Source organism: Gracilinanus agilis, chromosome 2, assembly GCF_016433145.1.
Source record: "Gracilinanus agilis isolate LMUSP501 chromosome 2, AgileGrace, whole genome shotgun sequence".
Taxonomy (NCBI): Eukaryota; Metazoa; Chordata; class Mammalia; order Didelphimorphia; family Didelphidae; genus Gracilinanus; species Gracilinanus agilis.
Window position 1 is genome coordinate 235,081,559 of NC_058131.1, and position 24,711 is coordinate 235,106,269.

At 41.5% G+C, this 24,711-nt stretch overlaps 1 protein-coding gene across 3 annotated transcripts in view; it reads right to left on the reverse strand.

Moving 5' to 3' along the window:
• The window catches only part of EFR3B (EFR3 homolog B), a 59,063-nt gene that overhangs the window by 2,347 nt on the left and 32,005 nt on the right, over positions 1-24,711 (reverse strand). Inside the window, exons 6-21 of one of the 3 annotated variants that reach the window (XM_044663765.1) lie at positions 22,864-22,998; positions 22,159-22,237; positions 21,310-21,445; positions 19,743-19,904; positions 18,260-18,371; positions 17,665-17,716; positions 15,129-15,301; positions 13,264-13,339; positions 12,229-12,390; positions 9,618-9,749; positions 7,715-7,782; positions 6,726-6,853; positions 6,019-6,110; positions 3,700-3,706; positions 3,531-3,587; positions 377-468 (exon numbers count right to left, since the gene is read on the reverse strand). In XM_044663765.1, the coding sequence (XP_044519700.1) occupies positions 377-468; positions 3,531-3,587; positions 3,700-3,706; positions 6,019-6,110; positions 6,726-6,853; positions 7,715-7,782; positions 9,618-9,749; positions 12,229-12,390; positions 13,264-13,339; positions 15,129-15,301; positions 17,665-17,716; positions 18,260-18,371; positions 19,743-19,904; positions 21,310-21,445; positions 22,159-22,237; positions 22,864-22,998 (1,663 nt within the window). Of the gene's footprint in view, positions 1-376; positions 484-3,530; positions 3,592-3,699; positions 3,707-6,018; positions 6,111-6,725; positions 6,854-7,714; positions 7,783-9,617; positions 9,750-12,228; positions 12,391-13,263; positions 13,340-15,128; positions 15,302-17,664; positions 17,717-18,259; positions 18,372-19,742; positions 19,905-21,309; positions 21,446-22,158; positions 22,238-22,863; positions 22,999-24,711 lie in introns of all 3 variants that reach the window. The other 2 variants (XM_044663762.1, XM_044663763.1) reach the window with 2 other exon arrangements.

Sequence of the window (24,711 nt, forward strand, 5' to 3'; positions counted from 1 at the left end):
ATACTCAACTCTTCCAATAGAGCCGTGATTCTTTTATTGAGAGTTTTCCTTCCAACAATGGAGATCTCAATCTAAGCATGCCTTCTCAAGGTCACAATGTACAACTCTTGCTAAATGTGTAGTTTTTTGCTCCTCTGTGTCTAATGACATTCTTTACTCCACTGATACTAGATGATAATGAGTTATGAATACCAGAAAAAAATGCTAGTGTAGATCCATCACTAATGGGTCACAGACTTTATTCCTTTGGGAAATGCTTGTAAGCATGGGGAGGGCAGGAAAAGGCCAAGAAGCTTCTTTTTGGGGTTATGGTTCAGCTTTGATCTTATTAGCTCTAAGGGCTCGCCACCAGCCTCCCAGTTGCTTTAACACTCACCCGGGCCCCACAGTGCGCAGCAATCTCCTCAAAAGGTGCCTTCTGGAACTTCTCGACCACCTGCCGTCGGCGCTCCCGCTCTTGTTCTTCTACTGCCACGCTATCCACTGGAGCAGAGAAAGCTTAAGTTGGCACCTTGGTCTTGGCCAGGGATTCACATCACAATAAATAGGCAAGTAGAGAGGATACTCAACGTGAAGATGGAGGACTAGCACTCCAGTCCTGACTCTGCGATGAAGGCTGTCTCATCTTAGATGGTCATAGCCTCTCTAAAATGGGAACACTAGCTGGTATTTGCCCTGCCAACTTTAAAAGGTTGTTGGAATACTCAAATGGGAAAATATATGTGAAATAGATATTTTTAAAATTTTTTAATCCTCCTAATTCATCTTGGAGTCAATACTGTGTATTGGTTCCAAGGCAGAAGAGCAGTAAGGGCTAGTCAATGGGAGTTAAGGGACTTGCCCAGAGTCACACAGCTAGGAACTATCTGGGGCCAGATTTGAACTCAGGACCTCCCATCTCTAGGCATGGCTCTTAATCCACCAAGCCATCTCTATGTCTCCATGAAATACATTTATAAATAGTCAAGGATTACAAAAAAGGCAAAGTATTATTATTATTACCAAGAAAAGTCTGAGAGAATAAGATCAGGAGAAAAAGTAGGAAAACACCTAGAGCATGGAGTCCTGAACCAAGGCAAAACATGGGGACATCTGGAGAAAAAAGTACAGGCAAAAGGAGAGGCACTAAAAGGGAGATGAAAGATAAAGGTCAGGAGATGAGAATTCTAGTCCTGGTTTGGTCACTAACATACTGAGTGACCTTGGGCAACGCACTTGACCTCTCTGGTCCTTAGTTTCCTCATTTTGTGTTATTGGAAATATTGGGGTCCTTGAACTACATTTCCCATGAGCCCACTGGTTTCTTGTCATTACACAATGATGTAGACAGAGGGATAAAACTGAGGGGCTGGTGTTTCACTTCCTCTTTGCTTTCTATACACCATGGTGGCAGCAGGGAACAGCACGCTTTTTAAACTGACTAAGCTAGCATGGCACGTGGCTTTATTTTCGAGACTACCAATAAACCTTATAAAAACCATAATATTTTAAAAGTCATTATTTATTTATTTAGTTAGTGTTTTGCAATCTGTAAAATGAAGGGACAGAATAGATGAGAGCTCTAATATCTCTTCCATTTCAAATGTTCTATGAGTCTATGGTTTGGTGAGAGGATGCTAGAAATAAACGGCACCTACTTCCCAATTCTGCCCAATGCCATCCCATAGTATACAAACATAGGCAAGTTTTCAAGGGAACTAGAATGGAAATTAACCCAGTATAACTACTGGTAAATTGTGCACCAGATATGCCTTCATGTACAAATATAGATTTTTTTTTCTTTTTTTTTTTAACTCTTACCTTCCATCTTAGAGTCAATATTGCATATTGGTTCTAAGGCAGAAGAGTGGTAAGGGCTAGGCAATGGGGGTTATGTGACTTGTCCAGGGACACATAGCTAGGCAGTTTCTGAGGCCAGATTTGAACTCAGGATCTCCCATCTTTGGGTCTGGCACTCAATCCACTGAGCTACCCAACTGCCCCCCCACACCCCCGGAATATAGATCTTTTGATCTAAACCTCAACTCCTAAGAGTGGACAAAACATTTTTTTTTTATCATCAACTTAACAACCATTAATAAACACAACCATTTCAACATGCAAACACTGGGTGGGAAATCCTGTCAGGCAAAATTTGTTTTTTAAAACATCTTGCTGTTTTTAAATGGAATAGGAAGCTTTTACCCACAGAGATAGACATTAGCAGGTCAGGAAAACTAAGCTGAAATAAAAATGGACATTAATTCTACTGACATTACATTTCAATGGTCCCAAGATATTTACAACCTTATCTATGCTTTTCTTTAATAGGTAAGAATAATATGACAGCAGAGCAGTGGGTCTCCTGGGACTTCAGTAATTCGTAGGCTAAGAATCTGAGGGATCATGTATTAAGATCTAGTTGGAGTCAATTCAGGATAAATTGAGAATTAGCCATGATCCATGTAAGGTTAATGTCTAAATCCAGGATTAGGGTAAGAAATTGTTTCTTAGCACAGTTCTCTCTTGCTGTCTTTTTTGATTCATTCTGGTTTCTAACCCCCTTTCATTTTTTCATATTTCTCCTACTTCCTTCCTGTTTTTTTTTTCAAGATGACTTCCTGCTATTTGATAGATATAGGGCCATAAGATCAACTCGGTCTACATCTGATGACGATAATGGGAGAGTAATTTAATCCTCCTTCCACCCTGCCTAGTAGGAGGTAGTTTTTCTATGTCTGTATTTATATTCCTTGCTTTTGATTTTGTCTTTAAATGGGGAGTTTAAGCTTTTGGTTATTTTTACTTTTTTTTTTGAGAGAGAAATATAAATTGTCTAAATTGTCTTTTACTGATATGCAGTCCTCATTGTTTTGTTATTTCCTGTGAGTCACTGACCCTCAAAAGAAAGAAGCAAGTTCCTTGCTCTTGATCTATGATAATAGCATCTGGCTCACTGTTAATAGGACATATTGGTGGTGAAAGATTTGCTTTAAATTTTCTCATCCTATTCTCTTTGCCACCATATATCAAAAATCCTGATGACAAGATTAAGGGCTGGCCTGGCAAACTTTCCCACATGACTCAATGCCAATAACATAATTCATATATTTCTTAAAGCAACTGTATTTTCTAAATCAAAAATCTGACAAAGGACTTTCAGTAAGAAGCCTTGGTGAAAGGGTACTTTTGAATACCATATAATTAATTACAAGGACCAAACTTGGAGCCAGTGAAGAAGAGAGGAAAAAACCCCACCTGCCTCCCTTCTCTGCAGAAGTGGGAGAGTATGGTGTAGAACATTACTTATATTATTACAATCAGTTGCTATATTTACTAGTTTTGTTGAATTATTTCCCAACATATACACTTGTAAAAAATTCTTTATGACAAGGGATGGCTCAGTGAGTAGGAGAGACAAGAAACGTATTTGGCAATGGAGATGATGTTTTAAAAAGAAAAGGAAAAAAGTATTTTTCAATTGAAACTTGAACAATACGGCAAAATCTAGGATATCTGATCACCACATACATTTCTCATTAGCTGCAGGCGTCCTAACTTACCAATGGCCTTCTTTAGGGTCTCGTAGGTAATCTCCTCAGCAGGGACTCTCTATAGAAAAAAAGAGAAGATGTTTTTGCAGCTTAGCTTTCTTAGGAAAGGTGAAAGAAGGAAAGGGATGTCAAAGCATACTGGAGTCTTCCTAGCCTCTGGCATTACCTGATACCTTCATCTACTAGATCCTAGGCCGAGAAATGAAAAGTCACTTTCCTTACCAGGAGGGGAACCCTATTGTTAGAAACTCTTTCAGACTGTTAAGATACCTAAGAGAGACCAGGAAACCACAGTGCATGTATAACTAACTGGCTGTCTACAAAGAAAAATGTCTAAGACTGGCTAGGGGACCCAAGTTGTTTAGATCTTGACTCAGATCAGAAATTCTGCCTCAGAAATATCCCTGACCCCACCTACAAACACCTACACACACAGTCTATTTTTTTAATGCTCACTACCAACCAAGTTTTACCAAACTTTATGTGGGGCAACTACTATGTAATTTGTTGGGTTTTTTAAAATTTTTTTTAAATCCTTAACTTCTATGCATTGGCTCATAGGTGGAAGAGTGGTAAGGGTGGGCAATGGGGGTCAAGTGACTTGCCCAGGGTCACACAGCTGGGAAGTGTCTGAGGTCAGATTTGAACCTAGGACCTCCCATCTCTGGGCCTGACTCTCAATCCACTGAGCTACCCAGCTGCCCCCTATGTAATCTGTTTTTAAAATACTGCTTTGATTGGTGGGTTTAAGATATTTGGACTGAGGAGAAAGGATTGGGTACCTTTAAAAACCGTGTTGGCATGACCATCATTCTGAAACTCACAGGCTTAGCATAGAAGTGATCTAAGGCTAATTAAGGAAGGAGCGGGGAAGGATAAGAGAAAGGATAAGAGACCTTCTCCTAATGACTGCTCCCCTATAAGTGCTACCTCTCCCCCATTAAAATGTAATAGCCTTCTCATCCTTTAGTAACTTGGTTGCTAAGGTAACTTTTTCTGATTGAAGGAAATCATTATGGACTTTGATGTAAGATATATTCAGGCAGAGAAAAGCCTGTGATTTTTCCTTCATCTGTTTTTGACTTGGAAGAGCAAAGATCAAGGGATGGAGAATAAGGGAATTGAAGGTTCAGATGCCCTTCAGTCAAAAAATTGTTAATTTGGGAGTTATTTGTCATATACAATGAGGTATTTGTGTTTATTTTGAATAAACTAATAGTGGCAGCCACAAAAATAAGCAATGGCCCCTAAGTCCAGCACTTTAAGGTTGGCTTAAAGCAAGTCAAGGAACGAGAGCCTCAAAATATTTTCATCCATCTTTCACTTCTCTTTGGTTTTTCTTTTGGTTTAGCTTTTAATGGATATCTGTTTATGGAGGGTATTCATCACACTGAGAGATGCTGATGTTTAATTATCCTCCTTGATAGCAAAAGAAAAAGAGAGGAAGGAGTTGGGTCTGGTAAGTCTAGAAAGACCTAAGTAGAATCCCTAAAGACTCATAGCCTTAAATTATTTGCAGAAGTGGTCTGAGAAGTTCATAAAGATTAGACTATGTGGCCTAAAATCGATGGAACTAAAAGGTGGCCTACGATGACTCTTAAACAATCAGTTAATTAATAAGCATTTATTATTATTGCTATAATCCTCTCATAGAGCCTTTGTTCTTGGCAGAATCTAGCGCAAAGCAGAAGGAAATGATGAAAGAATAACTCTATGTCCTCATCTGTAAAAAGGAAGGGTAGGACTAAATGAATTCTGAAATCCTTTACAGCACTAAATCTATAATCCTAAATTTTAAAATGAAATTCTAGGGCAAATAATCATTCAAAAAGACTGCAAGCTGGTGGGTAGGTCCTATTGTATTGTAAATACAAACAAGAGAGAACACGCATGCCTAGCGCCTAGCCAGTACATGGCATGTAGAGAGTTCTTAAGTGTTCACTGAACTGAATTCACTTGAAAGCATGCATCTCTGGTTTGGGGGCAGGTAGGTGGTAGTACAATGGATAAAATGCCCAACCTGGGAGTCAGGAAGACTCATCTTCCTGAGTTCAAATTTGACCTCAAACACTTCTAGCTGTGTGACCCTAGGAATATCACTTAACCCTGTTTGCCTCAGTTTCCTCATCTGTGAAATGAATTGGAGAAGGAAATGGCAAACCACCTCAACATCTTTGCTAAGAAAACTCCAAATGGGGTCACAGAGTTGGACACAACTGAAAAATGACTTAACAACAATCACTAGTTTTATAATGGGGGTCAATAGAAAAATAGATTTATAAATTAATTAATAAATGAATGAATAAAAAAGTATCTACTAAGCAGTTACTCTGTAACTGTCACAGTTACACTGTGCTGTTAAGTCATACTGATTTAAGAGGACACAGAAATGAATCTGGGAACGATGTACATTTGAATAAAGAGAAAAGAGGAATTAGCACCCTCTCCTGGTCAGGATGGTATACAAGAAAAGAAAGGAATTTACCTCCTCCTTCTCTGGGCTATTCCTAGATTCTACCTCCACCTGAAGGGAAATGGTCTCACCGATGCTCTTCCTCTTGGACAAGCGATCTTCATCTGGAAAAGAAAAATTCCCAGAAATTCAGAGCTTCTAGAGGAAGTCACAAGAACTAAGCACTGAGATTCCCAGCCCCCACTGCTCTCTACCTCCCTAAACCTTCACTGATTCACAGAAAATACAAAAAAGAGAGAATAGCACTGCCTGAGAGATCTCCAGGGTGAGACAGATTTTGACATGTAATGGGAGTTTGTTGGAACTCCAGATCTACTCAGCCCATCTGGGATAGGTACTTGACTCTCTAGGGCTCAGATTTCCCTCCTGTTGATGGAAACAGGAAACCCAAGAGGTCTGGTTAAGGGTTTGAAGTCATTAGAGATTTATATGTGATTCCATCCTCTAACTAGGAAGGTTTTAGCAAATCTCAGTTGGCACAAGATTCGTTAATCATAGGCCAGGTTATCTCTTCAACAAGTTGCCTTTAAAGATGCTTAGACTGATGGGTAAACTTCCAAAGTAGCCAGCAGGTGTCTTACTAGGAATTTCTTTAAGTCTTTACCGTTCTGGGTGGAATATAGGGTTGTCGGTCAAGGAGGACAGCCTATGGATCCAAATCCTAGCTAGGAAAAGCGAGAGGGATGAGGATAAAAAAGTTCTAGTGTTCCAATTCCTACCAGTCAGCTGAGGGATATAAGGTGTACAGAGCCTGTCGGAGTTGTAGCCACTGCCCCCTAGGACTTCACTGATCTTGCTCTGACGGAACAGAAATTCGATCACCATTTGATCTAGGCTCTGGGACAACCTGAAAGAAACAAAAAGGAAAGAACGGAGGGAGGAAGGAGACAGAAGTAAGGACTGTGCACTCCCACTGTGTCTTCATCCTTTCTATCCAAAGTAGAAAGCTAGGTCTTCTGGACTTTGGTGCTTTAGGCTACCTGTTTAGGATTCTAGAACCAAATGAGTAGCACCCAAGGGATCAATAAGGCATAAACCACAGTGATGCTTCCTTTAAGCATCTCTAAGAGATGAAAGTAATATCCCCCTGTGGACAACATAATACCATGTAGGCAATAAGATCATCCTGTAGCCAAAGGATGCTCTATGTAATACTGATTTGGCATATGGATAGTATCTGGCCAAGAGTGATCCTTCTGGAACTCATTCCCTTACAAGTATGATTACTGGGCTCAGGACTCTCACCCACTCTCTCCTGGAACCCCTAGAGAGTGAGTGTGAGTGGGTATCTGGGTGCATGTATGGTGGAGAGGGAGGGAGGTCTGTGGGAATGGTTTCTCTCTCTTCCACTCAGGACATCTCCCATTTGAAGAGTGGTGCCTCCCCATTATTAAGTTTAAAATTAATATCTTCCATGTTATATTCTACAAAGTTTATTAATAATCACTTGAGATAGAAAAAATAGATAAGCATATATTTAAAATCCCTCTCTTACTCTATTTTTGACCACGTGCACTCATCTTGTGGATCCTCCATCCCTCTCTTTGCCTGCTCCGGGAAGTAGTGACCCAAAAAGACCCAGGTGGGCTCCACCTAAACCCTTCTATCATGTAGAGAATGGGATGGACTGGGCAATCCAGGAAGGGGAGGAAATGAAATTCTCTCTGCACAATATCATCCATGAATCCAACCAAGGCCACCTTCTCACCTAGGACTTTCCACAAACACATCTTCTGGGAGCAAGTATGGTGCTTCCTTCTGTCTGGTCTCTATGACCTGGAACATGGGGAGGAACCAGTGAACACAGATGAATCTCATAAAGAGAACAAGCTCAGGATGGGTGAAATCAAGGGTTCTTGTTTCTGTTTTGTCATTTTCTACTATAATTCCTTCAACAGTACAGACTCTAAGCCACAAATATGAAAACCAGGAAAATCCTGCTGATCCCTGTAGCCTAAGCAACGTTAAGGGACCTCTGGCATCATCGATAAGACATTTCAGTGGCTGCAATAGGCAATTCAGATGCTTAAATCCTAGGAGGCTCCAATTTCTTCTTAGCAGCCTAGGAGGTGCTTTAGTCCCAGGAGGCTGCAGTTTCTTCTTCTGACTCCTTTGGCTGTTTTTTAAAAATTATAATGGTCACATAGCAACCAGCTTTATTGTAACACAGTGACCTGTTAAGGCACCTCTGGTATGGCTGGGCACTGATGTATGATCCTATGGTTTCTCATTCCACTCGGTCAGTTTTTGACCGTGGAGCTGAAAGTGGTTACTGACATGGTGGGAGTATAGAGTACGGACAGTGTGTGTGTGTCGATGTATTACTATCCTATACATGATTAGCAAGGGGAAGACACAACCATGATGCACGTAACAGGACCATAGATTTTGAGATGGAAGAGACTTTGGAGCCATGTTGGCAAACCCATGGCATGCGTGCCTCTGCGTGCTGGAGGGGACCCACTCTGTTCCCCCTCTCCCCTGCACCTGAGGACATTTCTCATGCCCTACCCCTCTGCCCAGCAGTGCAATACAAGCACTTCCTCCCTCCCTTTTCTGGGGTAATGCTGCGGGCTCACAGGCAGTTTGAGGATGCAGTTTGGGCACACTGTCTCTAAAAGTTTCGCCATCACTGCTATAGAGTATCTAATTTAACCTATTCATTTTACAGATGCAAAAATGCAGTCAGGAGAAGTGACTTGTCCAAGATCTCACATAGTATAAGGATCAGAATGAGAATTTGAACTCAGATCTGATTCAAAATCCAGAGCTCTTTCTACTTCATCAAGCTACTTCTCTCTTTCATTATTAGGAACTATATATTGAGCCCTGGCAGAAATAATTTAAAAGGGGCCAAGTTCCAGAATATTGATTCCTTAACATTCCCCAGGTACACTCCTTATCTCCTCCAAGCTAGGCAGGGAAAAGTGAAAAAACCTTAGCCAATGTCACTTAATTAAGATCTTTCACAATCTGGCTTTCCATCAACCTTTCCAATCATCTCATATTATCAGCAAGAAGGCAACCCATTCCACTTAGGGGCATTAATTAGTTGTTTGGGTTTTTTTTTAACCCTTACCTTCTGTCTTAGAATCAAAAGTGTGTATTGGTTCCAAAGCAGAAGAGCGGTAAGGGCTAGGCAATGGGGGTTAAGTGACTTGTCCAGGGTCACACAGCTAAGAAGTGTATGAGGTCAGATTTGAACCTAAGACCTCCTGACTTTAGGCCTGGCTCTCAATCCACTGAGCCACCCAGCTGCCCTCTTTAGTTTGGTATTAGTGAGTGAGTGAATGTTAAATCATCTCTTTCTGGAGCCTGGAACTGAGAAGAGTGCCCAGATCCCGATAAGATCTACCTGCCATACTATTAAGGAGATTCCTGTATTGTCTGAGAATTAGACAAAATGTCTTTGGAGGTTCACTTTAACTCTAAGCCTATGGTCCTATGATAAAATGTCTTAGGTTTAACCTAGCCAAGAAGAGCATAGATTCTGGAAAATCCACAAAGTCAAGGGTATCCTGATCTCTTAGAAGCACAAGGAAAACAAAAAGCAAAACACCACAGAGGGAAAAGGGAAAGGGCTTAGCAAAGCTTAAGATGGCAGTACCAACCTCATGGATGTGCTGGCAGAAAGCTGGCACAGCAGTAAGCTGACTGATGAGGTTCAAGTAGGCAGCTCCCAGGGCATAGAGGGCACAACGGTTGTACACAGGCAAATTTTCTTCATTTATATGGGCCATTTCCTATGCCAACACAAAGGCAAATACACGTGCTTATTTAATTCACTCTTCCACCAAATCCTCCAACCTATCATCCAATCTCTAACTTAGCCTACCCTTTTGGAAAGTTTACTTTTCCCAGGATTGATCCATGAATCATAACTAGCAATTTTTAAATACAAGAGACAAGCACCCCAAAATTCAACCTTCATTAATTGATAAAGGGGAACAAAAGATCCCAAGACCCGCTCCACCATCAGGAGCCAGAGACCCTAAGATATTATGTAGTTGGCTAACTTTGAACTCTATTGTTTCTATTTTTAATTGTTGTACTGAAAGACTTTAAGTTTCTTCAGCACCCTCAAAATCTGTTGCCCTGTGGCAAAGCCACAGCCACCCTATCCTAGTTTTAGCTCTGATTAAGTCCTTCCCAGTTTATAGAGGAGTTAAAAGGATAGGGGGAAATGCTCACTTTAATCATTCTGCAGGTTATCCAAAATAAGGCAGGGGCATGAAGATTTCATAAGTTTATGGCAAGAGCAATCTAGTTTGGCTAGAGAATACTGAATTCAATGACATCCCTCCCTACTTCTTAGTCCAGCCTTCAATCTCCTCTCTGCTATTCTCTGTCCTTGACAGCCCTCTTTGTTATCTTTTTTTTTTGGTTGCTATTCTTTATGCAACATTCATCCTACTAGACTGGATACTGTCCAAATCATTTAAAAGGCTCAGTCCCTTTGTGGGGGCTGAGATTGTCCACCTCTAAGCTAAGTATTTGAGCTACTGATCAGAATAAGAATAGCTGGTTGAGGAAAGGAAAGATCTCCCAGAATTTGGCTTTGAAAAGTGTATAAATTTAGAAAACTTTGAGACAATCACTAGACAGGACTTTTCTTTTTTAACTCCTTATCCTAAGAAGTCAACAGTGATGAAGGACTAAGGTCCAATCACACTAGCTTGCAGAAAAGAAGAAGTCCAAGGCAGTTTGCATGGAAAACAATGCCACAGAGATCCCATTTTTACCTCTTAATGAACGATAAGTCAGTCTAGCATGGGTGGACAATGGAGATGTGGTTGTTTGGGGAATGTTACTAAGTGCAAAGTTTATAATCTAGATCTTTAAACCTATGTATAAGTGAGATTAAGGAATTCTTACTATCCTGCAGCTACCTGGAGACTTACATTTCAGTATAGGCTGGTTCAGGAAGTCTAAGTCATTCTCTCAAGAAAGTAAATTGGTTTTAGGGTTCCCTGGAATTTATAAATAACACTTGGAAAAGTTCTAGGTGGCACAGATCTATCCCCTTGGTGGGGCTTAGGACAAGAGAAGGGAGAGAGGGAGGTGAGGGAGAGAGGAAGAGACAGAGAGGGTGAGAGAGAGAGAGAGACAGAGAGACAGAGACAGAGAGACAGAGACAGAGACAGAGACAGACAGATAGACAGACAAAGGTAGAGATTCAGCCTCCATAATATCTCTTGAATCTATTCTCTTTTTTTCTCCATTCATAAAACTACCATCCTATTTCAGGTCATCCTGACTTCTCACTTGGACTTTGTAACAGCCTCTTCACTGCTTCCCTTGTATCTAGCCTCTTCCTTCTTTAATCCCACTCACAGCTGCCAAAGTGACATTCCTAAAGCATGAATCTAACTATGTCATTCTCTTGCCAAAGAAGTACCCATGACTCCTTCCTTAATGCCTCTAAGATTAAATAAATCTTCCGGTTGTTATTTAAAGTTCTATACAATCTGGCTTATTTCCTATCATTCTTCCTGGGATGAGGAATATCATCTCATAGCTTCTATGCTCTAGCCAAACTAGTCTCCTTGCTTTCTCCGGTACATGACTCCCAATTTCCTATCACCATGCCCTTGCAAAGCCTAGAATCCTCTCATTCCTCACCTGCACCTTCAAGAATCCCAATTCAGCTCAAGAATGACCTTCTTCAAGAGTTCTTTCTCTCAATTTCCCTAATTGTTAGACCAGCCCCTTAGTGGTCCCCCACTACTAAAACTAATCCTTTTGCATTTATTTTATATTTATTTATCTACTTAAATATTTCTTCCCATGTGAATGTAAGTTCCTTGGGGGCAGTGATAGTTTTTATTTTTACCTTTGTATTCCCAGTGTCAAGCACATAGTAGGCATGCTTGTTTGAATGAACTGAATGTCCTTTCTTCCTTTCTTTCTTTGAATTGTTCTTTCCTTCCTCCCTTCCTTCCCTTCCTTCCTTTCTCCCTCTGTCTTAGGATTAATACTAAGTATTGGCTCCAAGGCAGAGAAGTGTTAAGGGCAAGACAATGGGGATTATGTGTCACAAAACTAGGAAACGTCTGAGATCTAGCTCTCTATCCACTGAGCCACCTAGCTGCCCTTGAATGTCAGTTTTGTCATGCCTTCCCTAGAAACTCACTAAGGCTTTCCCCAAAGAGGCATCCTCCCTGTCATCCTGATTCTAGATTTCACAGGGCTCCCTCTGGCTCCTTACCAATAAGGTCTCACCTGTACAGCCAGCACCAGGCGAATCAGGTCCACCACCACTTCCTCATTGGCCAGTTCAATGCTGATGAGTGCCAGCATGCTGTAGAGAGCTTCGTAGTGTTTCTGAACATTGTTCTCCAATTTGCAGCTCATGTAAATGTGCCTGTAGAGCTGCTGAGAATGCTGTGGATGGGGTGATGAGAGGTGCAAAAAGTAGGAAAGGGAGGCTTTGCCTTCAGTCAACGGGCTAGGTGGGATGGGGAGGGTGCCCTAAACATCTTTTTTTTTTTTAAACCCTTACCTTCTTAGAATCAATATTAAGTATTGGTTCCAAGGCAGAAGAGTGGTAAGAGCTAGGAAATGTGGGTTAAATGACTTGCCCAGGGTCACATACCTAGGAAGCATCTAAGGTCAGAAATGAACCGAGGACTTCCCATCTCTAGGCCTTGATCTCTAACCTCTGGGACACCTAGCTGCCTCTCATTCCCACCCTCAATATTATCTTTCAAGCCAGTCAGTGCTTTCAGGGAAGGCAGCAAGAACACATTATTTTTCTAGGGAGTCTAGGGAGACTCCAAGAGAAGGCACCAAGAAATGAGCTTGTAAGAGCTTGATTGGATGGACAGACTTCACAACAAAGCAGACAGGATTTGGGCTGTTCCCTCTGTCTATCCTGAGGCCAATTCTAGGGAAGAACCAGAAGGGGGCCTGGCTCTAAGTTGAGCCCACCATGAGTGTCCTCCAGTTTTAAGCTCAGTGTTAAGGCTAAACTTCTGCTATGTCCTTCTTGAATGTCCACACAAAGAGGGAAAAGCTGGCCATGGAAGTTGTGCACCTCTAAGGAGGGGACAAGAGAGTGGAGAAACAACAAGGGGTGAAGGAGAGGGAGGAAGGCAGGATTCTTGAGTAAGGAGAAAAGGTTATTGGTGACAATGATTTGGAAGGTTGAGGAAGGAGAAGGGTTGTTCATAGATACAGTCTTAAGACCTGATCTGAAATAAGAAGCCAGATCTGGGCAGGGGGTACAACAGCCCTAGGAAGGCCTACTTTGCATACCTTCTTCATGAATACAGTGTCTTGCCGTGAGCACTTGTCTACCTTCAGTTTTAGGACAGAGATGTCACTAAGAGTGCTGTAAGGAGAAATAAGTGGTAGACATTATTTGGATGCTGGCTAGCTCATAAATAGTGTGCTCCCATCTTCATTTGCTAGGTTCTAAAACCCTAGAGATTTCTACCTCACTCTAAACATCACCTTTATTTGCTATGTTTTAAAAAAATAATTAAAAAATCTTTTTAATTCTAATTAATAAAACAATTAATTTTAAAAAATTATTTTTCATCCCTGGGAGAAGTCAGGAAGACCTAAGTTCAAACCCTACCTCGGAAACTTATTTGCTTTGTGTCCCTAGGCAATTAATTCACTTAATATCTCTCTGCCTCAGTTTACTCACCTATAAAACGAGAGGGTTAGGCTTGTTGGCCTCTAGAGCCCCTTTCAATTCTAAGTTTATGATCCAGTGATTCCATGGCTCTGGTTCTTAGGATCACAGGAAGTTTAAAGCTGAAGGTCATTTAGTCCAACCCCATCATTTTATAGGAAATTAAGAACCAGAGAAGTCAAGTGACTTTTTTCAAAGTCACACTGGTAGTAGTTAGAAAAGCCCATATTTGAACTAATTCTTTGACTACCAAGTTGTTGTTCATATGTTTAAGTTGAATCCAACTCTTTGTGACCCCATCTGGGTTTTCTTGACAAAGATACTGGAGTGGTTTCCTTTCTCCAGGTCATTTTACAGATGAGGAAACTGAGGCAAACAGAGTTAAGTGATTTGCCCAGGATCATACAACTAATAAATGACTGAAACCAGATTTGAACTCAGGTCCTTCCTGATTCCAAGCCTGGTACTCTATTTACTACACCACCTATTGTCCTTTGACTCTAAACTCAGTACTTTTCCCACTCAGCTCCAGTTTCCTTTATTTTTCTTGGCCTATATTCCTCAGTTCCCATTTCTTTTTTTTCCTGAGATTTTTCTTCCATTCTCTTCTTTAAAAAATCCTTTTACACACTTACTTTCTTTAAAAAACCCTTACTAAGTATCAGTTCTAAGGCAGATGAATGGTAAGAGCCAGGCAACTGAATTTGAACCAGGTACCCCTGATTCCAGGCCTGGTGCTGTATCTACTGTGCTACCTAGCTGCCCCTCCCATTCTCTTACATTACTGCTTTCTAATGATTTTGCTAATTCTTCCATTGGACCTCCAGGGCCTCAGTCCACACTCACCAGCTCCTTTTCATCCCTTCCTACTCTCTTAGGCAAGGGAATCTCTCTAACCTTGATTTTGCTCTTTCTTCCTGTCCTAATGCTTTTGCCCCTTTCCTTCATTATCAGAGCCCCTCCATAATGATAAAAACCCATCTTGTTCTTCCTTTCCATCCACCCATGAGACCCAGTTACAGGTCACTAACTATTCTTATCCCTTATTCAACCTCCATCTATGATAATGATGATGACAACAATAATGATAATAGCCAGAATTTATATAGCACCTACCATGTGCTATATGTGTCAGGCATTGTGCTAAGGGCTTTATGACTTTCATTTGATTCTCACAATCACCCTGGAAGGTAGATACTATTGTTATCCCCATTTTACATTTGAGAAAATGGAGACAAAAAGATATTAAGTGAGTTAGCTAGAAGGTAGATTTGAATTTGGGGCTTCCTGACAAGACCATCACTCTATCCACTGCATCATCTAGTTGCTATGACATTCTATGGCCTTTACATAAGTGTGTCCAAAATTCAAATTTCATCGTTGTGCTCTACCAGAGTGTAAAACCATAGGAGCAGGAGGCTAAGTACACCTAAAGTCTCTTTGATCCCTTATTCCCAAAGGACAAGGAGATCCAGTTAACCTGATGGTGGAGAACTTGTGGCGGTTTCCATGACGATCAATGAAGCTGATGAGGATCTCCAGGACAAAGAGGCGGATCTCAGCATCCTCCATGAGTACTGAAGAAAGAAGCCGGTCCAGGAAGGAGCTGGGCAAGGCAGTCAGCATGTTGCTGCATTGGAAGCCTGTGGAAACCTGCCAGGTGGCCAAAGAAAGGGAAAGTTTAGGGATACATTCCCTTTGGAAATGGGGAATGGAATGGAAGGGAATAAACATCATATAGCACTTTCTAGGTAGGAACTGTCCTCAGCACTTTTTACAAATATTTCATTTGACCTTCACAACAACCCTAGGAAGTAGATTTTGTTATTACCCCCATTTTATAGCTGAGGCTGAGATTTACCAACTTGCCCAGCATTATATGGTTAGTAAGTATTTGAGGTAGGATTTAAACTCAGGGCTTCCTGACTCCAGGACTAGCATTCCAATAACTGGAGGAAAACGGTAGGAATTTAGTCTAATGCATACCCAAAAGCTTTAGATTATGGAGACTTTCCATTGATTGATAAATGTTATGGGACTGTGATTAATGATTATATCTGATTCCAGGAGAAGGGATCACAAAAGAGTCATTATAAAGTGCCAAGGAAGCACAAAGTAATCTGCATAGTCTCTACAAGCACAAGGTCAAGGACCAACCAATCCCGGTGGGACTGATGAGAATCTGTGCCAAGACTGAGGACTTGTTTGAGGTTCAAGGCTGAGGTTGTTTGACATATGTCAGACACAGGTCTTCCCCGTGCCACATTCAGACAAGTACTCAAGTTTGGCTACCATCCTGGCTTTCCCTATCCCTGAAAGTGAAGGTAAAATCAGGAGGGAAACATACTTCCCTTTTACACAGAATATCCAGGCCTTTCTTTCTTATAATATGGCAACTTCCTATAGTCCTGGTTGCCAATGGGTAAGTGCAATATTACTGCATTTGTCCTACAGTCTTGTGGGACAGAAATTATTTTACTTGAACCCTGATTTAAGAACCTGTTATGGATTATTCTTGTTTACTCAGAAATTTTTATATACATAAGATTTTGATATTTTGATTCTGATTTTGAATTATTTTTCTTTTCTCCCAAAGTAACTTTTTTCCTTCTATTAGTTTTTACTTTTTTTTATGATTTTGATTTTTTTTTGACACGATTTATATACCCCATAACTCAACCATGTATCCTGAGGTGATCTGGGTCGTTGGCCAACATCCTCCTCAGGGAGGATTGTATATTTTTCTTTTTTTTTTTTTTAATTTTTTTTAAACCCTTGTACTTCGGTGTATTGTCTCATAGGTGGAAGATTGGTAAGGGTGGGCAATGGGGGTCAAGTGACTTGCCCAGGGTCACACAGCTGGGAAGTAGCTGAGGCTGGGTTTGAACCTAGGACCTCCTGTCTCTAGGCCTGACTCTCACCCCACTGAGCTACCCAGCTGCCCCCAGGATTGTATATTTTTCATAAAAATCAATGATTTAAATTTTTTGGGAAAAATTTCAGGGAAAGAAGCTTGCTAACTCCTTGAATCCAGAAAATGAACTGTTTGGAGAAAGATGCCTGCAGAAACCTATTCTGCATCAGAAGATTCTGAATTAACTTTGGGGTGCAATTGATTGGACAGAAGGGGGTTGAACACAGTTATTCTAAATGTAAACTTTTATGCCAAAGGGGACTGCCTCCTAATTGGCTTTTTGTCAATGTGCCTAGCAAACATTGGTTTTGCCTTCTCTCTCTACTATTTCCCTCTTATCTCTATCTATTGTAATTTCCCCTTAGAAGGTGCAATATTTCGTGCACCTGTAGTTAGAAGATCTTTAGAGGTATAAACTGATTATGTTAAATGATCCATTGGGGAGACTAGTCTCCTAAAGGATCACAGGAGGGATTGTGAAGATGGGATTAATTTTCCCCTTGCCTACTTTTAAATTTAATCAACAAAAAAAACAGATACACCCCTACTTAATCCTAAAGTAGGGGAAGGATTTAATTACATTTACACTTACTAAAGGGGTTTGCACCTCCAGAAGCAACTGACTGCCCCCTGGGCAGTCCTAAGCAAATTTAAAGACTACAATTGGTCCCATAAAGTGGAGGAAGGAACAGGAAGTGATGCAAAGAAGGGTCCTTAAAAGTGGCTAAAACTTCCTGTCACGAGGTCTTCGAGCTCTTTTGAGGATTGGAGGCTGGTGAATTGAGTGAATTCAGTCACTTCTTCAGGTGAATTGAGGTGATTATGAAGTGACTGAAGCCCTGGCTGAGGTAATGGGCATGGGCTATCACAACAGAAAGGAAGGGGTATATTTGAGAAATAGAAAGGGATTGGAGGATGAGTAGAAGACAAGTAAAAAGAAAGGTATAGATTTCACAGGGAGAGAAGCAGGGATAAGGAGGACAAGGATTCTTGAGAAAAACAAAAGGAATGATGCAAAGGCAAATGTTATTTTTGAGCTACTAGAAGGAAGATATTTTTAAAAATAGGACAGATTACTAGGTGGGGAAAAAGGCAGACTTACCTGAAGGAGGGATTTCAGCAGCATGATCTGGGTCAGTCGGTTCCTGTTCTCCCTATGGACCAGAGACACAAACATCAGGACACTGATGTAGTAATAATAGAGTCATTGAATTTGGCAGAAATCCCTTCTACTACCCCTACCCTTACCCCCACGAGCTTAATTTTCAACAATGGCCATCAACAACAACAGAGCTAGGATAGTAATGGTCAGAGCAGGAAGTTGACATGCTCTCCCCAAATCTGAAGAGAGATCCCTCAGTAAAAGATGAAAGGAGGAGGGTGTTGGTGGGTAGGGTGTGAAATAGTGGCTGGGTTAAATGGAAACATAACAATGGGAGGACCAAAGTAGCCAAAGGATTCCAAAAGCAAGAAGAGAGGAACAAAGGAAAAGAAAGAAAAGAGAGAGGGGAAGAAATAAAAGGAGGAAGGATGAAAGGGATATAAGGAGAGTGGAAGGGAAGGAAGGAGGGAGAGAGAAAGAAATCAAACAGGAGATCAGGAAAGAGTGGTCAAGAGGAAAGGAGAATCTAGTCGAATTGAATCTGGAAACTTAGAAACCTGAAGGATAAAGGGAAGAAAGATTATGATAAACTCACCCTGTCTTTCCAGTCTCAATGGAGTGTTGGAGAGAGGGCAGTGGGACCTTGCTCATGATGAAAAGCATTACTTCGGACCGTTGATAGGTGGGCAGTATGCTAGCAAAGGAACCTAGATGAGGATGCAGGGCAAAGAGGGTGAATTCTAGTTAGGCTATAAAGATGGTAGAGGCCTAATGTGGCAAGGTTCTGGATCAGGACAGTTGTAAAACTTTTTAGGAACAAGCAAAAGAAACAACTCTTTGGAAGGGGTCGGAAACTTTAGTGCTTCAAGGAACGAAAGAAGGAAGGAATATACTAGATGACTCTGCAGGGTTCTTTCCATCTTAGGATTCTCACATTATAATCACTGTAATTTTGTTTAATATCAGAGCTAAAGGTCTGGGGAGTAATGTTCTTCTGCTTTAATTCTACTCGCACATGTCTGAAAAGCTAGAAACTCAAATGTTCCAAGTGTTAATCCCATTCTCTCCTTTTCTTTCTTTCCCCTCACCTTTCCTTCTTACTGTATCTAGAAGTCACTGGCTCCCTTAATTTTCAAAAACTTTGCAGGTATACACATTCACAAGATTACCATCTACAGCTAGAAAAACCTCAGAGGTCATTGAGTCCAGCTGGCCTCATTTTACAGATAAGGAAACTGAGGTCCAAAGAGGTGTGACCTCCCCTAAGCCACGTCATATTTATTTTATATTTATTATGCATGAACTTATTAGACAGGCATGTTATATATCCTGATAATCAGGGATTATTTCATTTTTATCTAGAACCTGACAAATACTAAGTAAGCACCTATTGACTGTTCAAGGACAGAGAGGTGCTAAGGGGCATAAAAGGGATGATTTGTTTCCAAATAGAACATAAGTGCCTTGAGGACAAGAAGTATTCCAGTTTAGTCTGTGCATTATCCAGTGCTTAGCATACAGCAGGTGCTTCATAAATGCTTGTTGTATTGAAATCAGGCGTGGAGGAGTGGTTTTTCCTTTTCTCTTTTTACCTCAAGCCCTGTTTAAGATTTATACAAAAAGCAAGTGCTTAATAAATGCTTATTATATTGAAATCGGGTGTGGAGAAGTGGTTTTTCCTTTTGTCTTCCTACCTCAAGCCCATACAAATAAGATTTATATGTACATCAGGGGCTAAATTAAATGCTTATTGTATTGAAATCAAGTAAGAGGGAGGTGTGATTTTTTTTCTTTTGTCTTCTTACTTCAAGCTCTATTTAAGATTTATACTGACAGCCTTCCCCCCCACCCTCTCTTTTTCCTCAAACTTTCCAGATTTCATCATCCTTACTCCAGAACAACAACAAAATAGCTAGAATTATTAGACATAATGCCCCTCTTCTCCCAACATCAAGAAGAATCAGGAAAGAGGTGAAGAATAGCTCTCAGATGCCTCATCCTCTGGGGAGACACTGATCTCTACCTCACCCTGGCCGGTCTCCCTCCCCACCCTCAGGGGCCTTCTTTAAGTCCCACACCAGTGGTCTTGATAACAGCCTCCTGAAACATTCTCTCCTCATGCTCCTTGATGATCTTGCTGCCAACACTGATGGTTCCATCATAGCTGCCAGTCAGGATATAGTCAATACTGAGCCGTAGCTGCCTCAGCAATGTGTTGAACATCTCTAGTACTGTGGGACCTGAAGGAGCAACAAGGCAAGAAAGGAGAAAATAAGACTTGGCATTCCCCTCTATCTTCCTCTGCCCATAATGCAACCCAGTTATAGGCTACTCATAAATGGATACTCTCTTAATCACCCAGAGGATCACAGACTTAAGAGCTAGAAGGGATCTCAGATCATTTAGTCCAATCTTCTCATTTTACAAATTAGGCAACTGAGGCCCAGAGGGAGATGGCATGGGGTGTATGAGGAAGAGCAAGAAGGTCCATTTAACTGGCTTGTTAGAGGCATGGAGGGTAGGGGCATGCACTAACGCTAGGAAGGCAGGATGGAGCCAGGTTGTAGAGAATTTTAAATGCTTAATACAGAAGCTTAAATATGTTCCTACAGAAAACAGGAAGCCCTGGGCTTTACTGAGCAGGGAGTGCCACAGTCAGATCTGAGCTTTAGGAAAACCATTTTGGTGAATGTATGGAGTATAGATCAGAGTTCAGAGAGACTTTCAAGGAGGCTAACTGGAGACAGCTGGGTGGCTCAATGAATTGAGTCAGACCTAGAGATGAGAGGTTCCAATCTGGCCTCAGACATTCCTAGTTGTGTGATTCTGGGCAAGTCACTTAATCCCCATTGCCTAGCCTTTACCAGTCTTCTATCTTGGAACCAATACACATTGATTCTAAGATGGACGGTAAGGGTTTAAAAAAATAAAATAAAGGAGATCAATTAGGAAGCTTCTGCAATGATTCAAGTGAGAAGTGATAAAGGCCTGTTAGTCATGTAAATGGAGAGAAGGTGAAGGATTTAAGAGACGAGAAGACAGAAATAACAAGATTTTGTAACTGATTTGAATGTGAGCAAGGGGTCAGATTTGGAAACCTTTTTTAAAAAAATTATTAGAATTTATTTACAAGTGTCTCTGTCCCTTCCCATATCATAGAAGGTATAATACAGGAGACAGACATGTTTATATGCCTTTCATGTTCCTATTTTTCAATTCATTCAGTTTATTCACAATTTATTCTTCAAGTACTGAATTTGTAGCTATGAATGATGCTCTCTTGGTTCCACTCATTTCACTGTTTATTATCCCATGCAGTTCTTTCCAGGTTTAAAAAAAATTAGCCTGCTCATCATTTCTTATGGCATAGTAGTATTCCTTCACAATCACATGCCACAATTTGTTTAGTCATTCCCCAATGGATGGGCAACTCCTCAATGTCCAGTTCTTAGCTACCACAAAAAGAGCTGCTATAAATATTTTGGAATATATAGGCTTGGGGTTTTTTTTGGAAACTTTTTTGACCTCCTCTTCTAATGATAGGGATTGGAAAAAAGTATCTGGTCGAGGGAAGTTCTCTTTCCTGTCTCTCCAAAAGGGGCTCTAAGCTCCAGCTGTCCTCTTTCCCCTTGGTATCCTCCTTACCAACAGAGCCAGTTGCAGCAATGACAGCTGCTTCAGCCAGGACTTCCACGATGCCTGCACGGATGGTGGCTGCACTGCGGCTGTTGGCATCCAGGTGACTCAGGAGCTGCTGGATCACAAGGTGGGAGTGCTGGGGCTGGAAGGGAGACAGATGGCACTGGCCCTGAACCCAGCTGCTTTCCATCTTCATCGGACTAAGCTATTCCTGTAAGTCCTAGGGTCCTCATCCTCTAACCCAAGGGTTCTTATTTTTTTATGTCATTGACACTCTCAACAACCTGTTAAAAAGTCTGTGGACAGCTTCTCAGAATAATGCTTTTAAACAACTGAAGAAAATGATCAATTTAAGTTAGAAGTTAGTTTAAAAAAAGACAGTCTTTTTTCCCCCATCCAAGTACACAGACCCCCCTGAAATCTATCCACAGATCCCCCAAGGAGGGTTTTTAAACCCTCTGATCCTGAGACAGGTTACTCTTCTCTGAATACAATACCCTGAGACACTGGGGGAACACAGACTCCCAAGGCAAGTCCATGTCAGAGAGCTCAGATATCTTGAATCCCAGCCTCTCTCCTTCATCCCAGTTAGTGCAACAAGTCAGTGACAGAGCCAAATATTATGGCCACCTTATTTCTTTCTGAGCATCTCAGCTTCCTGTCATATCTTGCCATCTTCTTCTCACATCTTAAGGCATCGAGCTCAAGGTCATGCTGCCGTGGAAGATAGTTTGGCTTAGAAAACTAGGCTAAGGGCCAGAGCAGCCACAGGAGGCATCACACCCTCCACTCCACTCAGTCCTACTTCCTGCCCACCATATGCAGCATTGCTCTAGGCCAAAGGAGCCACCATACCTGAATTGAATACATGATGATTTTAAAACAACGGATGGCAAACACCTTGGGTTCCCAGAGAGAATGGTTATCTAGGTGACTGCAGAGGAAGAAAACAAGAATGTGATGTACTATGTGATATCAGCTTAGTTTGGGGCAGAGAAATCCCTCCCCCTAACCCAAGAGGTCTAGCAGAATATGGCAGCCCTGATTCTCGATCCAATACAAAGCTCTGTAAATAAGAGAAGGGAATCAGGGGGACGTAGGAGCAGTTCAAGACCTCAAGTAAGGCCAAAGGGGGCCAGGCGCACAGGGCTGAGGATTCAAGGAAGGGAGCTGGCTTTGTGCCTACAGTCCTGCACTACAAAGGCCCTGAGCTTCTATAACTCTTGGAAGCATCCTTCCAGACTGGATGCCTGTCAGGATGGTGTCTTCTCCAAGTAGGTGATGCTGCTTTTCTCTGGGAAGGGTCCTTTTGTAATAACAGGACATCGTTGGAATAAAAACTCATAAACCTATCCTGAAAGTGGCTTCTGGGGGGGGGACTGAACTGCCCCCTGGTCTCTTCTGATCACAGAGGTCACAGCTGTATCTCTTCTTCGTTTCACAGGGGAAGGAGAGGATGAAGGGAAGGCTGAGGGCCCCAAGCACTTGAAGAGATTAAGTGTCTTAACCTGGCAGCATTTCCATTTTCCCCACGGTCATGGAATTTAGGAAGAAACTCACATGAGTACAGGCTTGATGGCATTTTTGATGTTGCCATAGGCGGCCCTGCCCAGCAACTCTCGAAGACACCTCTCAGCCAGCTCTGCTGGGCTCTCCTTTTCTTTCTCTGTGGCTTGTAAGGGCGAGGGAGACCTGCTGTGGAAATACAAACAAATTAGGTGTCAGGATGGAACTGAAAACCATGAAAAAAGGTGGAGGTAGAAAGGAGATGCTGCTGGTGGTAATACAGAGATTCCTCCCTCCCTTCTTTCACCTATACTCCAGGTGTTCCAGGTCAGAAGACTTTAGGTTCTAGTCCCCAACAAACTGTGTGACCTTACAAAAGCAACTGTACCATCTCTGCACCTCATAGAACTGACTCATTCATTTCTTCAACAATTCATTCATCAACAAGTATTCATTAGGGGTCTACCATGTCCCAGGCATTGTGCTAGTTGCTGGAGCTCTCACTGAATTTCAGAGTTGGAACGGACCTTTACGGTTCAATCAACACCTCAGAAAATTAATTCTCCTGCAACACGTCCAACAAATGGTCATTCAGGCTTGGATTTTCCAGTGAAAGGATAACTACCTCCCACTTCTACGTAGTCCATTCAACTTTGGGATACTTGAAACCATTAGGAAGTAGCTCCTTATATTGGAGTAAATTTCTCTTCTGGCAACTTTCTTGTACTGTTCCAAGTGCTGTCCTTTGGAGCCAAAGAGAACAAGTCTAATTCATTCCCTCCCCCTATATTACAGTCCTTCTAATCCTTGAAGACAAATATCAATTCCCACTCCCAGGCCCAATCCCCTGAGCCTTTTCTATGTCTAGGTTAAATATTCCCAGTTCCTTCCAGCAGTCTTCATACGACATGGGCTTTCACCATCCTAGGTGCCCTCCCCAGGATACTCTCCAAGCTTCTCAATATCCTCCCTAAAATGAGATTTCCAGAACTAAACTGAGCACAAAGGTGATCTAACCAAGAAATCATACACAGGGACTATTTATTGCCTTCTGATTTTTGGAAACTAGGTTTCTCTTAATGTAACCCAGAAATAGATTTACTTTTTGGTATACTATATTATACTATTGATTCATTTTGGCTTAGTCTACTAAAATCTTTGTCAAACAACCCTAGATCTTTGTCAAATTCTTATGTAAGCATACCTACCCCATCTTGTACTTATGAAGTCAATTTTTGGAACTAAATATAGAACTTTACATTCATTTCTAAACTGGACTTGATTATCTCTAAAATCCTATGGTTCCATAGTATATAGTAACATCTCACTCCCTTCAGCCTCAAGGCTGTTTTCATTCAACTGAGCACCTAAGAAATGGGCATTTGACACAAGACATATTTCTGTGTGGCTTGAGAAGTGAAAGCTGTTAGATATAAGGGTGGGTAACTAAGGGAAGCCAAGAAAGTTTCTTTCCTGAGGTATATGACAGTAGACATATACTCCTTGGTCTGGGGTAGATTTTTGTCAGGGTAGGCAACTTCTTGAGTTCGGAGGCCCCCAAATGGGGCTAAGGTAAGACCACGAGTGTCTTTTGGTGCTAGGTACAGGCAAATACGAAGGAAGGAGGTTTTGAGGAGAGGGAGAGAGACCGAGAATAAAAGAAAAGAGAGGAAAAACTGGGAAATGGCTCAAACCTGCCTGATAGATCTAGAACTAAAAAGGGACCTCAGATGTCATCTGATCCAGCCTCTTTGTTTTACAGATGAGAAGGGCCTTGTGACTTGTCCAAGGAAGTAATTAATAGATGGGATTCTAAATCAGGTCCTATGGCTTCAAGTTCAGTGCTCCTTTTCATATAGGTGAAGTGTCCATCGGTGTCATTCTTGAAAGAACTTGGCATCG